At 41.0% G+C, this 15,728-nt stretch overlaps 1 protein-coding gene across 2 annotated transcripts in view; it reads left to right on the plus strand.

Moving 5' to 3' along the window:
- The window catches only part of PIK3AP1 (phosphoinositide-3-kinase adaptor protein 1), a 44,144-nt gene extending 28,416 nt beyond the window's left edge, over nucleotides 1–15,728 (plus strand). The window contains exons 8-18 of one of the 2 annotated variants that reach the window (XM_032981974.2): nucleotides 814–1,003; nucleotides 5,979–6,074; nucleotides 7,518–7,697; nucleotides 8,503–8,565; nucleotides 9,516–9,721; nucleotides 11,291–11,363; nucleotides 11,706–11,861; nucleotides 13,595–13,665; nucleotides 13,856–13,965; nucleotides 15,026–15,116; nucleotides 15,207–15,728. In XM_032981974.2, coding sequence (XP_032837865.2) covers nucleotides 814–1,003; nucleotides 5,979–6,074; nucleotides 7,518–7,697; nucleotides 8,503–8,565; nucleotides 9,516–9,721; nucleotides 11,291–11,363; nucleotides 11,706–11,861; nucleotides 13,595–13,665; nucleotides 13,856–13,965; nucleotides 15,026–15,080 — 1,200 coding nt within the window. In that variant the 3' untranslated portion in view covers nucleotides 15,081–15,116; nucleotides 15,207–15,728. Of the gene's footprint in view, nucleotides 1–813; nucleotides 1,004–5,978; nucleotides 6,075–7,517; nucleotides 7,698–8,502; nucleotides 8,566–9,515; nucleotides 9,722–11,290; nucleotides 11,364–11,705; nucleotides 11,862–13,594; nucleotides 13,666–13,855; nucleotides 13,966–15,025 lie in introns of both variants that reach the window. The other variant, XM_032981973.2, reaches the window with a different exon arrangement.

Raw genomic sequence — 15,728 nt, forward strand, 5'->3', positions numbered from 1 at the left:
TGAGGTGGTGGCTGTGGATGGAATTGTATCTTGTAGTACTGCATCTGGTTAAGATGGCTGTGCTTGTGGCATAGTTGGAACGTGGGGAGGAGGTTGGGATGAAGCTTCATGTTTTGCTCCCTTGCGTGGTTTGGTGAAGATCTGCGCTGCACTCCTCCTGCTCCCCCCCTCCCCTGCCCCCTTTGAAAATATGTGAGAAAAGGTTCTGCTGTCCTGTAAATAGCAAGGTGCCTGTATTACATGAACAGCTGCCTGCTGTGAGGTTTCCTGTTAATCTCACCGAAAAGGGTCTGTGTACTCCCACTCTGGGTGTTAGCATGCTGCTGCTTATGCCAAGAAACTGAAACTGAATCTACACCAAAGCTAAAACGTTGCTTTCTTGTAAGTGCTCCGCATGTGTCAAGCTTTCCCCCTTATGGTCAGCTACGCTTACCCCAGAATAGCCTTTGACAAGCATTTGTATTTTTAGAATGAGCTTTACTTATGTTCTAGGAGTTTGCAGACATCAGGTAGGACATGAAATTGAGGTGGTGAGAGGCTGTAATGGCTTTTCAGAATGTGTCAACACTAACTTGTTTCACCTTCATTACTTACTAATACAACATAGATCTTGAAGGCTGGGCCCAGACAGCTGTAGTGTGAATTTAATTCCTCTGAGAAGCCTTAGTCTTTGGGAGTGGGCTGCTTTTAGAAGGTTTTCTTCCATCAGTGATGTGAGAGTGAGATATCTTTTCCTTGCTTTGATTCTCCAAATTCTTTATTTAAATGGGACCTGAACGTTTGTTTTTTTTTTTTACCTTCCTTCCTCTCCAGGAAACTGCAGATATGCTGAAGAGTCACATTAAAGAAGAGCTGATGCAAGGCGAGGAGGATGAGTCTGTTTATGAGTCCATGGCTCATCTGTCCACTGATCTGTTAATGAAGTGTTCCTTGAATCCTGGCTCCGATGAAGAGCTTTATGAATCCATGGCTGGATTTGTTCCTGGTGCCCCAGAAGATCTTTGTACGTATATTCATAGAATCACAGAATTGTAGGATGGTTTGGGTTGGAAGGAACCTCTAAAGGTCATCTAGTCCAACCCCCCTGCAATAAGCAGAGACATTTTCAACAGGATCAGGTTGCTCAGAGCCCCCACCCAAGAGGCCTAAGCCAATCTGTGTCTCTTATGCATAGTAGCGCCTCAGTTGAGTTTCAGAGTAAGGGCTGGTTACAGCTTTTCTGCTCTCAGCACAAGGAAACCATGCTCCAGTTTTGATGTTGGCAGGCTGATAAAATTGCTCTAAACCTTTCTTTGATTGCCAGTGTACAAGATCGAGCTGTTTCCTCATTGCTTTAAGGACTCCCTGAGCAAGTGAGTTAGCATTCGGAAGAGACTAAATTTTCCAGCATGTCCTACTTCTCCCTCCTGAGATCCAGGGAGGTAGGGACACTGGTGGAAAAGAACATTATGTAAGATGTGGTTTTACTGACAACTGGGAAGCTGAAAAACAAGAGCTGAGCTTCTATCTCAACAGCTTGAGAACAAAAGAAAGTGAACATCTAGAAGTATGTGTACTGGAAAGATTATAATTAAAAAATCACTATTCTAATCCACTTGTTTTATTGCTAAAAATATAGAGCTAATTCTGATAAATATGTAGATGTTTAACTTTTTCACCATTTCATTAATACTCAGTGCAAATATCAAGTTAAGTACCTATGTTAAGCATTTGTAAATTTGCTGCTCTTACTTATCTGCCTATTTGGTCTGTCTTCATCCCACTGATATATTTTATGATTCCCATGATGAGTAGAGAATCTAGCTTATTATAGTTTAAGAACCTGCACAAGGACTTCTAGTGTTTCTGCACTTTTAAGTGTGCTGCCTCAGGGGAAAAGCTTTCTTACTGAAACACTTTTTTTTTATATACTATACCTGTCCTGGGCTGATTTTCTCCTCTTTTAGATTAAATGATGTTATAAACCACATTTTTGTTGATTATGGAGTCCAGAAGACTTTGACGGTTCTCTGTCTGAAATCATAAATCCTTCTTTGTGAAGTTTTGTTTGGCTGCTGTAGGGATAGTTTTGCTACCAAAACCAGGATTTTTCTGCTTTCAGGTGGAGATAAGTAGTAAGGCCGGTTCAGCTCCTAAGGAACAAAGCTGCTGTTGTTCACAGTAATGGGGGTGAGAGTTTAGATGTTTGGAAGCTCTGCCTTCAATCAGTGCACCTCTGAATGTGGTTGATTGGCTAAGTCTGTGGAGGGGGAAAAAACACGCTTAAAACCACTAAGCCCAACTCTTCGTCTTCTACCCTTTAAATGTCCAGATGTCCCAGAAACTATGCAGGGGATATTCCTTTCTTTTTGGATGCAAATCAAACCCCCTTTAATTTACCAGTTTTGAACTAGACTCTGAAAAGCCTCTCTGAAAATGTTCTTATATTTGTTCAGATTTATATCAGAATTGCTTCCTGTCAAGAAAACCATTTGCCAGCACTGCAGACTGTTGGTGGAAGAACTAACTGTTTTAAGGCACTCGTTTCTTCTTCCCCGCTGAAGATCACCACCTTGCTCAGTCTGCTGCCTCAGTTGCTTGTGTGTGTGTTCCCTCACCTGCTTCTGTGAAACAAGCCACATTAAGTTGTACAGTTCAAGTACGCAGGTTTTCCTGCCCTCACTCTGATTGACAGAACTCAGGAGGGAGTTTGGCTGTTTTTTGGGATGAGTACACAGAACAGAGCCTGCCTGGCTGATGGATGTGGAGATGGAGAGCTAGGAAAAGTTGTGCATTTGAAGCTTAAATCAGGCTGCTTTTCTTAAGCCTCCTCAGTTGCAAACGCCCAGCAGGCGTATGTCCTTTAGGAGAAGCACAGCCATGTCAGCAGGGTGGCAGAGATCTCTGGGATCAGCACCAGAAAGTTCTAGTTTGCAAATGTGCTGCACGCTCTGCAGGGCTAGTAGGACTACCAGGGTAAAAACCCACGCTGTCCCAAAAGTAGGTACTTATGATTCCTTTACTGAAAAGCAGAGGTGAGTGAGTCTGTATTTTAAAATGTTGTCCTCATTGGTGAGATCTGTATATGGCTTTTCTGTAATACCTCTGCGAGGAATATGAGTGTGCTTCCTGCACTCTCTGGAGTTTTCCTAGTGTATTGCTCCTGCACACGAATCTCCATTACCTTACACTCGAGAGTCTTTCACTGAAAATCTCCGTTTTTCTTATGTAGTCTGTTCGTCTTTGCCTGAAGAATATTTACAGTTAGTCTTGACAATGCTTAAAATCTACCTGTACTGTAACAAGTAAGGTTAAATTGGCACAATGCTTGACACTTAAGTTGGTTCTCTCAAAGTGAAGGTGTTTCAATATTATTTAAAATACTAGCACACAGGCAAACTCTCACGGAAATTAGTGGGAGTGCTGGCTGGTTTAGAACTGCTATCACAAATAAAGGCTTCAAGCTTTTGTACTGACTTAAAGGTTTGTGAGGATGAAAAACTCCCTAGGAAATCATAATCAGCTTCTACTGAGGTACTTTCTCCAGGTCAGAGCAGTGTTTATGTGAGTAGTTATGGCTATGGTGTAGAGGACTATACCTGGGCTATTTTAAGTGTAGCCATAATGTGACAGCATGCCCATTTATTGTGATCAAGATGTGCTTCCACCACAGTTTTTCAGAGACTAATCAAAGAAAAGTTAGATATCACAGGATCAATTTGTCTGACAGGAACTGGTTTGAGAATAAGGTAACACAGGACTGGGCCATTGTAATGAGTTAAAAGTAGTAGCAAAAACTTGAATACCAGTGTGTTCTGTTCTTGTATTCTTCATCCCACTTCTGATTTTTGAATGCATTTTTATGTGTTGGTTTGGTTTGTGGTTTTTTTTGTTTTTTTTTTTTTTTTTTTGTTCCCCTCTCTGCATTTGGTCCTAGGGAGACATTTACAGAGAAAGTGCAGAAGCTGGGCAAGGGCCCAATTTTGCTTAAACTGATGCTGCGTGAGAGTTGCACATACCTATGTTGAGTTGCTAGCTGTGCCTTTAAGTTTTGAGGTAAATGATGGAATTAAAAAAAAAAATAGAAAAGGTTTTGTTCATCTAGTGAACACTGCTTTCCCTTTTGCTGGTGGGGAGCATTCTTTCCCAGGTAGGTCTTGATGCCCTGAGCAGTGTAGATCATAAAGTATTCCTAACCAAATCAGTGGGAACTTGGTACCTCCTGCTGTTACCTTGTTTGTTGTTCTTTAATAATGAGATTGAATTGCCTTATTTAATTTCTTATAAATCTAATTGTTCCCACTTCAGAAGAGCACTTCCCTCTTATTACACTATTCAAATACCTGTAAAGTCAAACATAATTTTCCAAAATATGCTCCAGCTTGGTGCTGATTGCAGGTGAGTGTCATTTAGCTGAGTTACACACTGTAACAAACAGCAACTGAATAGAGAAAAGGGAGAGTTATCTCCATCTTATCAGTCTCGTAGTATGAACTTCAGCATCAGATAAAGTGCTTTGCTTTTTCTGCTTTCCTTTCACCAGCGCCTCCTGCTGATTTTTGCAAAACAGTATTCTGAGTAGGTGGGAGTTGTGTGCAGGAGAGGCTCTGAGAGCAAGGACTCTTGAAAGTGCTGAAAACCTGTTTGAATTGTGTGGTTTAAACTGCCTGGGTTTTGTGTGTGTGCGCGTGATTACACTGTTTTACTTTGGGAAAGAGTTAGGATATATTTCCTCTGTCCAAGGTCAGACAGTGGCAGGGGCCAAGTGCTTGTGGAAACAAATTTTAGCACTGTTTCCATATCAGTGAACTGTGTGGACGTTCAGACCCTGGATAGTGTTAGTTTCCTGCAGAGATTTAATTCTTTATCCTAGAATGTTTCAGCTGACTAAAATCTATTTTCCTCTGTAATTTGCAAACCTCCAACACCTAAAGAGTATATATTAGTTCATATATAAATAAGTTGTGATGTCCTTTTTCTATTCTCTTACATATTCTCTCCCTCCACCATTTTTATTCTCTCGAGACCAAGACTGTCAGTGGGTCTTTTGGCAATTATTGTTTAAAGAACCCTACAACATTCTAACAAAGCAAAATCTTGCTAGCATATTCTTAGCCCTTTTTCATAATCTCCTCAGCTTGCAGGAAAAAAATAAGAAAGGTCAGGATATATTAAAATGGCATTTATAGAGAAATATTCCATATTCTGTCATGTAACTCAAACCATATAGTTTACATAGTAATAGATACTTCACAATATGCTTCAACAATTCACATGTATCGATAAGCCTCAACAATTCATTTATATCATGCTTATTTTTAATATCATTAGGAGCATGGTTGCATAACATTTTATTTCAGTTTTAGGATTAGTTTTAGGGTTGCAGTGAAGTTGACCCTTTTTTTTAAATCTTAATTCTTCATGTCAAAACACTGACTTAAAGTATCTTATTGTTTACTGTCACTCCTTTCTCAATACTAAATGGTCATCTGACCCTCTAAACATCTTCCAGTCCAACTAATTAACTCAGACAGCTGTTTTGACTTTTAGCCAATAAACAAAACAAATACTACCTTCTGTGTCGTGGCCAGTTTGTCCTTAATGTCTTGTTTTGCCAAGTCACAGAGTTTCCACTCAGTTTGTCCTCTCAGGAGCATTGTGCAGAGGCCAAAAATCTTTACCTGGCCAACCTACTCTTGATAATAGCTAATCCTCAGTGCCTGCTTGGAGCCTTGTCAGAACTTCTCAAAAGCAATGTTAGTCACCTTCAAGCATAAGCATCAGGTCACTGGTAAAAATTTGTGCAGAGGGGACTGAACATAGTAACTTAGGAGCCCTTTTTGAGGCAAATGTGTTGTCAGTTGCCTGTCTTCCTCTTTGATTTTCGCTATAAACCAAAGATCCAGTCAGAAATATCACATCATTTTATTACACTATCTTACATTGTTCTGCATGTTTAAGGGCATAATCAAGAGGTTCATCTTTCTGATTTTTTCCAGATGTAGAGATGCTGCAGTCTAAACCAGATATTCCAGTTGCTGGAGATGAAGTTTCTCTAACTACAAAAGACTCAATGCTCCGCAAGTTTTTAGAAGGTGAGACTTGTTTGTAGATAAGGATGGCAGTAGCAGTTAAAGCAATTAAATGGAACCTGAGATTTCTCCTTGATCTGTTAAGCATAGGAGCCAGTCCACACTGTTTGACATGGACAGCTTTGCCTTAGTGGGTACAAACAAGGTACAACAGAAAAAACAGCTTGTGAGGTGATTTCACAGATACAGTTAGTTTCTTACCAAAGAGGAGGAGCAGTTTGTAGTTCCAGTCCCTGCCTACCAGTGAGTGCAAGCACACAGCTGGCATCTATTCAGGAATGGCTGTCTTTCGTCCTTATCTTAGTGATGGGAATTAACTCTGGTGTCCTGATATGGGTGCAGGCTCCCCTCATGGGCAGAGGCTGAGTACAAAGTAGAGCCGCACAAGCTAGTGATGAATTCTAATGTAGATGCTTTATTCAGAAATCCATCCATTGAAAACAGCGGCCCGGAAAGAGGAAAAGAACTGATGGCTCCCAAACCTGATCTGTGTTCTGTCTCTTCAGTGCCACTCTGCCTTCTCTGACCAAAGTCAGACTTTAGCTCCATGCTATCCCCACTGAGCATGATCAGGTTGTCTAAGCCTTTTCCTGACTCATCAGGTTCCATGGGATACAGGCTCACTTTTTGTGGGTGAACCTGCTGAAGTCAGAGCAAGATTAGATCTGGGGCTGTTAGTATCTTGTTCTGTTCTCCCTGCCCACACTGAGCTCTGGCAGTCTGATTGCATTGACTCAACTAGGTGTTACGACATCACTAAAGCAAAGTCAGTCCAGTGGTTAGTATATTCAACTGTGACTTGGTAACAGAATAAGGAGTTAGTCCAGGGGCTCTTAATTCTTTTTGCTAGCATGCAAATAGAGGGAAACTAGCCCTTAAATCAGGTATGACAGCATTTGATGACTTTGCAGTCATGTTAGGAGTAAGAATAGAATGGCAATGATGAAATGGTATAATGGTAGCTAGGCCTGTTAAGTACAGATGTGTGTACCCAGCTTCCTCTGAGATGAATTGTTCTGAGATCAAATATATTGTCAGCTGATGATGATTGCTCATTTCAGACAAAGGAATAATTCTCTGTAGTACTGTGTAGACCACAAGTAGCTTTTGGAAACCAGCGCTCTGTGTGATTTGTTAACTGTTATAATATGCTAATTAACTGGAATTAATTGAACTAACTGTTCCTTGAGTTCTTAAAAACAGTTATGAGATTTTCCACTGTGGTTTCTTCACCAAAACACAGATGGTACAAGCTTAGTGGCAAACACTTATGTGCTACTAGATGTTAATGACTTTATCAAGGCTTGAAGGGCTTCAGCACTTTAAGTCACTGCAAAACTGTGAAATGGCCAGCTTGGTAAGAATGTGATACATAGTGCACCTGAAAGGATCCAGTGTTCAGTGAATTGGCCAGGTTGTTTTCTTACAAACTCTACTCTGTTGTAGGCAGTAGCATGGATGTGCCAAATTCAGAGGAGGGAGTTTACCAGCAGTATGGTGAAGATGTATACTACTCAGTGGAACAAGGTACTTTTCCACAGGAAATGGCTAGCAGACCTCCAGTTCCTGTTCCAAGACCAGAATCCAGCTCTCCACAGCCGGACAATGAGTTGTACATCTCCAAAAGTGAGTTGGGTACCTGGACCAAATCTGTAGATTAGTCAACTGTAGAATGGCTTTGACATGGGCTCCAGTTGCAGAATAAATGCCAAGAAAATCTACATGTTCTTGAGACACTCTGGATTACTTGGCTCCAGACTTGGATTACCTTTGGGATCCAATTTCAGATCTGTTCTTCCTCTTCTGCCTAGTCTGAAAATGTGGTGATATTCTATCCCGAGGTCTTGGCCTGAGCTTGCTCTTAATGAAGGCAGTAAGACAACAGATTACCCCCAAACGGTATAAACAAATCCAACCACATAAGAAAGATCTTGATATTATAAGGACACAATCAAGCTAATAAATTGAGACATTGCTGCTGTGTAATAGTATAATTGATTCAATAGCATTTGTATAGGACATGATTCTATAACTCACTACCTCCTTCTGAGGTGACGTTTAATTGAAATTGAAGAAAATTGTGCCTATTAGTTTGATAGGCAGTTTTGGAAATCTTAGTCATATTTCACATTCTAACAAGAACTACAGTAACATGTGGGAGAGTAATTTCAGTGACTCCTCCTTCCCCCATGACAGGACTGTAGGGAAAACATGTCCAGATTTCTCTTAGAGGTGGCTGAGCTAAATTCTTTGAGGTCAATAGAAGGGGAATTCTACTGTACAAGTCCTTATCTTGTTTTCTTTAATGGACTTAGTAGGGTAACCGAAGCTGTAATGCAGTGCAGAATTGAGTATGCTTCCCATATTTATCCTTGCTATTTCTGTCTTCATGAGATGCATTTTCAGTACTTAAAGACTATTTGTTTTACAGTTTTTGCACAGAAAGCTCAAAGACCTGAGAATCTCTATGTCCCTAGAGAAAAGGTTAAGAAAGGTAAGTCAGAAGTTAACCCTGAAAGTCTTTCCAGTAATCCAAAATCAAATCTGCTGAGGTAGCTGCATTTGTATGAAATGTGGCAGAATGGTCTGTTTTACAAGGCTCTGGGGATAACAGTCGTATATGAATGACCCAACCTTTCTGACCTTTTATAACTGCAGAGTGTGGAGGGGAACCCTTTCATCACATATTGTATATATCCCCTGTCTTGGAGTTTATCCGCAGTCAGGTTCATAATGATCACTGAAGTCCTTTTTCATGTTGTGACCCATATTACTTTGTGGAGTCAATGTCCCACTTTTGATCTGGATACAGCCACTGCCTGTTGATCGTTATTTCCTGGGATTTAACCTTTAGTGAACTGCTTGCCATTGATCTCTGCAATTCCAAAACTATGCCCTTGTTCTTTCACTTCTTACCCTGTGCACTCTCAGAGTGCCAGGAACCACATCTGAACGCTGATCTCATGTGTTGGGAACTCCTTGTTATGTTGCAAATGAGTTGCAAAGAGCCAGCGTCAGTAGGACAGTAGGATGCGTTTTCACCTTTCTGTTTCTGGAGTTACACTGCACAAACTACCTGGGAAGAATCTAGCTTTGTGACTGCCAAGGTGAAAGCTCTCTTTTGTGAATTGCTGAGGAGAGAGATATTTTTGCAGTGAGGAAGCAGAGTACTTTAAGGGAGAACATTTTGTGCTGTTCACATGAATTATATTTTTAAGAACAGAGATTATCCCTGTGCACAAGGCTATCTCTCAGATAGATTTTTAGCCCTGACAAATAGTAGGATGGCATAAGGACAAAAAGGGAAAACATTGTTAGGGAAACATTCAGTCTGTAATTTTTTTGCATCTCTGCTATATCAAGGGTGCTTGAGTTTCTTTGCATTCAGTGAGGAGGGCAGATGCCGCAAATTTAATCATATTTTTTGTGTTCTTATCTCTTCAGAGACAATAGTCAGGCCTGTAAGGGACCCATCTCAATCAAGCATATATGATCCATTTGCTGGAATGAAAACCCCAGGTCAACGGCAGCTGATTACGTTACAGGAGCAAGTGAAAATGGGCATACTCACTGTTGATGAAGCTGTACTTCATTTTAAGGAGTGGCAACTGAACCAGAAAAAGAGATCAGAATCATTCCGGTTCCAGCAGGTACAGGCTTATTCCGCTGTTTAAGAAATACAGTTCTCTCTAGGTATATATTGCAAGCTGTTTGGTGTGGGTACACTTCTTTCCTAACTACTAACTGCTAACACAGTCCCCTAGCTAGCAGAGTTGTCTCCTGACACAGAGGGGCTGTTCCCATGCAGCAGCAAGCAGGTAGCTGTTTTACAGATCTGTTTGTCTTGCAGTAGTATTGTTAGTTTTTGGAGATCTGTACACTAGGAATTGGGACAAATCCAGTTGATTAAATTACCTTTCACCTACCTGCTGGCAGAGGATTTGTCAGTTCTCATCCATTTCAGATCAGTGAAGACTCGGTGTCCCAGGTGGTGTATTTGCTTTAAAGTCCTATCTTGTAGATGGTCTGATCCCTCCCTGGGTGTTTCATGGCTCTGGGACTACCTGTTCTTTGCAGCTGGGCAAGGTGTAGCAACAGTCATTAGTGAAAGCACAGTGTTTGGGTGGCTTAGCTGAATGAGGGAGTCATCATGTTGGCAGCAGCAACATAATGACTGGTGGAACTAGCAGTCATAGTTTAAAATTTCTATTCTCAAGTTAGAGTGGGGCTCCCTCTTTAAAACCACTGCCTGCTTCTTTTGGAGCCTTTTGTTCATGCTGCAGCAGTGTGCTCTCACACTTGAGGTGCTGGTCCCCATTGTGTGATGCTGTTTTGAGAGCTGTCAGAACAAAGCCAAGGCTTTTCTTCTCCTGATTCTCACTTGGAAGAGTTCTGCCTACCCAGAAACAGTCAGAGGAATCCCTTCTTCTGTCAGTAAAGAATGCAGCGCTACTTTAGTAGACGTTTGTATCAGAGATTAAGTGGAATGCCCTGTGCCCCATCCCATGAATAGCTTTCAGAGTCTCTGCTCCAGATCTTGCCTCATGGTACAGCAATTGCTTTGTCTGCTTTTCCATCTATTCAAGGGGTTCCTCTTCTTACATATGTATGTGTTTCCCTGCTCAAAAGGTTGTCTTTTTTTTTTTTTTTTTTTCCCCCCTCTCCCTACCTTTCCTTACTGTAAGGTGCAGTATGCTGCCACACAATGGAGACTTTGCTCCCAGCTACATTTCCAGGTGTCCCCTCTTGCTTCAGTGGAGACATCCTGAATTCTTCCTGAATTGTCCCTCACACTCTTGGGATGTGTGGCAGCCTCCTCTCTCCCTGCAGTCAGAATTATATGTTCATTAGTACAGAAAGGACTGTGCAGTTACTTGATCATGGGTCTTGTTTCTGTGCCAGTGCCACAGTGGAAACAGAAAATAGAGGGAGTTCTAAATCAAATGTGCTGCTTATCTGCAACTGCCAGTGAGTCTATGAACTTGACCTTAACATACACTATGAAAATCTGAAAATAACCTGGCTTCTGAAAAGCCCACATAGATTTCTGAAGGGAATAGATTAAAACCTGTTAACATGGTTTGGACTTCAGCCAAGTCTAACAGGCTTTGTTACAACTTGGTTGCAAAGTGAGCTGAAATAGAATATTGGTATTGTCGGAAAGCTGCTCATCCTCCTTTATCCAAAGCCCTGAAAAGAATATCTTGTTATGTTTCTAGGAAAATCTGAAACGGCTACGAGACAGCATAACCAGGAGACAAATGGAGAAGCAAAAAAAAGACAAAAGTGCAGGTAACAGTCTCTGATTCTGACATTCTCTGTTAACGAAGAAGGTAACGATATTAATAGGCTTTTGGGGCAGAAATGTCTCCATGTATATTGTAATTATGTGGTATTTTAATATTCACATCCATGTGCCTGTTGTCTAAAACACAGGGAAGTTGCTTTATTCATCAGTTTCCCAGATTGAGGAAAGGATGCCCATATCTGTGGAGTGAATCTTGATTTATTCATGTACAGTTATGATCGCCCTTATGTGATTGTGTTTAACTTTGTTCTCGGGTGCAGAGCTGTCCCTCAGAGGCTATACTTCATGTGCATAGACCCTTCTGAGCTGTTCATTTTCCCTTCCAGATTTGGAAATTACAGTACCCATTCGACATTCTTATAATACTTTGGGGAAAGTAGAATGTGGAATATACGAATATACCCCCAGGAAAAACGTTTTCCCACCAAAAAAGGAGTTAAAGCGAGGAGACTGGAAAACAGAAAGCACATCCAGCACAACAAGTAAGCAAACCCTACGTGTCACCTTCTCTACAAGAAAGTTGGATGGAAAACAATTATCCAGCCTGACTCTGGAGTCAGCTCAGGGGACAGGACTTCTGTTCCTGAATCCCAGTACTGACACCGCCACCCCAAACCCTGTGTGCCTCAGGCTGGCTGTTCTCAAAACTGTAAAAGCAGCTCCAGGTACATCAGGTGGTTTGGGCATCTTGTGTCTGCATCTCTGTGGGATGAGAACCTGAAAGCTGAAAGAAAGATTCCCTTGAGCCTTCTCCAGGAAGGCATATCACCCATCTTCAGTCCTTAAAAGTAGATGGCAACTGCTTTCGTAGAAAAAAGGATGCTTCCTTGATGTGACTCTCAGCAGGCAGTGTGCTCTTCTGGTCTGAAAGGCATAGTTATATTGCAGGCTGGGAACCAGTCTTTACATGTTGTTTCCTCAATTCTTGTAGATGAAGGACAGCATTTTTCATTATTAACTGTGGAACTTCTTGAGTGACTTTGACAGTCTGCACATTTTTACGATCTTTTTTATTAGGTTTAATTTGTGCAAATTAAATCATTGCATTCTTGCTGTTACACTGCAGACTGAGCAATTATTTTAGAAATCATTAAGATCATTTTGGTCCTCTGAAAGGAAAACTGAGTCCCAGTGAGGTTACTACCTTTGTGGCTCTTGGCAAGATATAGCTGGTACACATCCAGAGTGGGTGCCAGAGGCAGCTCACTGAGCCAGTAACTTGCATATAAGCAGTTGTGATAGAAATGTTAACGAAGCTGCAGAGTTCACCATGTGCAGCTTGGCTCTCTTTCCCATGGCATGATTGCAAGAATGGACCCTAATACGGTATTTAGCACTCTTAAGTGCTGCTGTTTGTACCGGCTGATGAGAGTTACCTCACCAAGGCTAGGGAGGGACTGCATCTTATGAAAACACCTCTCTAACCTCCATTTCAATGTATAGATATTTGCATATTATTGTCCCAGTATTGCATAGCCCTCTAGAACTTTATGTATTTATGACTGAAACCAGCCATAGCAGTGTAGGGTATGTTTGTGAGTTGCTGTCCCCTTCAGACATGGCATGACTGATTGGAAAAACTTCCCCTGCTCCCAGTCCATGCAAGTTAAATGAGTCTGCATAAATGATTGCTGAAGACTGTTTGAACAAACTTGCCATTTTTAGCTCTGAAATAGGCTAGGAAGCTTTCCTGTGATGAGTAAGGATTATTGTGAGAGGAGGTAGTGAACAGATATTGGGAACAATAACCTCTCAAGATGTCACTTATTCCAGGTATGAATGTGTGATAGTGCTCAGAGCCATCTACCTCCATGCTGTTGTTAAGGACATGGGGACTGATAATTTCAATATATGTAAATATTAGGTGTGTAGCACTTGTGGAAATATTTACCTGACTTGCCAGCTGATACTGGTACTGGATCCTTTCAGTTAGATTATGGTTGTATTTAACCAGAAGCCTGGACCTAGATAGGGTAGAAATCTGCTAGAAAGAAAGCAAAACTGAATGGTTTTGCCCGGTGGTCTGTGTTGTATGAAATGCCATTGTTTGGATCCTAAATATGTGAAAAATGTGGAAATAAATTAATCTAAATAAGCATTAAATGATATGTGTAAGAGGTAAGCATGAAGTTAGAAGGAGTCCTGAGTTAGTGACTTGCAGTTAAATCACCAGGATTTAATAATCAGTTTGTTTTCTCTTGCTTACTCACTTCAGGTAGTGCAAGTAACCGCTCCAGCACTCGGAGCATATTGAGTGTCAGCAGTGGGATGGAAGGAGACAGTGAGGTAAGCTCTCACCTCTGATATATACTGATCCACTATTCTTAAGTATATGCCTTTGTTTTCGTGCAAAAGAAAGGAGCTCAGGGATGGCACTGCATATGCAGAAATGGCACAAGGTAGCCACTTCTGTTGTTGAAGCTAGCAACAACCAAATTCTGCTGGTCTATAACCTCTTTTCTTCTTCCTTTTGTAGGATAATGAAGTCCCAGAAACAACTAGAAGCCGCAGCCCAGTTGCCCACCAAACAGAGAGGCTGCCTTTCCCAGAAAGGCCTCCCAGAGTGCCTCCTCGAGGTGCAAGCAGGTAAAGCTAAAATGCAGCTCAAAACATGAGCTTACAGTGAATTGGCATGGAATCCTTGGGCAGGAAGAGAATGTTCCTTTCAACAAAATCTACCAGACTATTATCTATAAACACACGATGTTAGGAATTGTAAGATCCTTGCTTCTCATCTTGGTGGTATTGGTTTCCTGGTTGGTAACATGCCTATTGCAAGGGTGTTACTATGGTTCACATACTGCAAGGGGCAACACTATTGAAGCACACAACACTTGTCATAAGACTGACTGAGGTGGAGTAGCATCCTGCCCCTGGCAGAGATTTAGTACCTGATCCTCCTGAGAAGATCATCTTGAAACATACAAAGTATAGTGCAGAGGGAATTCCCTTTTGGCATCCCCTTGTATGTTTTTTCTTTAGAAATCTCAGATCTCTCCAAAGCACACTTGTTTACATGTATAATTGGCCTCAAAGAACTGCACTGGTTTTATAAAAGGGGTTGAGGGGTTTTATCTTGATTTGATCAGACCACCACAAACTTAAGTAACTTGTAAACATTCCTTTGGTCCATCCAGTGAAAGTCTATGAAGTGCAGGCCCCGGAGGCTTATATAAGTACAGATGCTAATAAAATTCCCCAGCTTTTAAAGTAGTAATGACTAATGTGTGGGTGCAGTAAGTTTTGTATGTTGGCTTGGTTCTGGCAAGAACATAGCTAGAATTTATCTGTAGTTAGTTTTTTAAAAAAGATTTTGAATCTTTTGATCTCTTCCTATTGCTCTTCATCTAATTTTCAGGAGAAAGCTACCAAATAAAAGGCATCAAAGTTTTACTTCAACCAATTATCATAGCATCTCTTTCCAGTAATAGTAAATTTACTGTAGCTGAGGAGCAGAAGAAATAACTTGGACAGTAACAAGGTCCTGGCACCTCAGTATCTGTTCTGTTGCTGAATCACTGATAGCCTGTTTTTCTTCTTGTATGACTATTGCTTGTACAGTGTTCTTAGAGATGATGTTATTGCATGTTTTTCCGGAACCCTATTCTCTACTATTTTTTAATGAATCTGTATTCTCTTTTTATAGGCCTGTAAGCTGTGAAGGCTTTTATCCTCCACCTGTGCCCCCAAGAGGTCGCTGAATTTCTCAACATCTGCAGAATAAGATTTTTCTGTTTGTATGTGTCTTTGTACAGATATTTTTGGGTTGTCTTAAATTATTTATAAGTGGGAGCCAAATGTTTTCTTTCCCTTCCTCCTCCCTAAAGCTCTGGTGACTTTTCCGATGATTTTCTCTGAGACTTCTTGGCCTTCTTTAACTTTTTGCTTGGAATAATTTTGGTGCTTTGGGACTTCAAGAAAAAGTACCATGGTTGGGAAGGAGAATGCTGATGTCTGTCTTGGCAGCCCTGCACCAACATGAAGTTTACCTTTGACCAAGAATGAACCACATGTCCTTTTAGAAGCTAAATCCTGATGAGCATTGTTACCAAAACCCTTGATACAACCTACAAGGGCTTGACTGGAACACATGCTTCAAAAAGTAAAGAAAACAAGTTGTTCAGAGACTCCAAAGAACATTCATTATAGCAGGAGCAGATGAATGTACTGCTGTTTGGTGTAACATTTTGGATACAGACATACTGACTTTTCAGAAAGTGTAGAATCTCCCTCCAGCAATCATTAAACTATGGGAGTATGGGAAGTTGTTATTCAAGATTGTATTTTGCATATAGTCTTGAAAGTGCCATTCCCTTTCTCCTTCCGTCCCTGAGGAGGACAGACATTAA

The sequence above is a fragment of the Tyto alba genome, unplaced genomic scaffold, assembly GCF_018691265.1.
Source record: "Tyto alba isolate M040663 unplaced genomic scaffold, T.alba_DEE_v4.0 Super-Scaffold_1, whole genome shotgun sequence".
In the NCBI taxonomy this organism is placed as follows: Eukaryota; Metazoa; Chordata; class Aves; order Strigiformes; family Tytonidae; genus Tyto; species Tyto alba.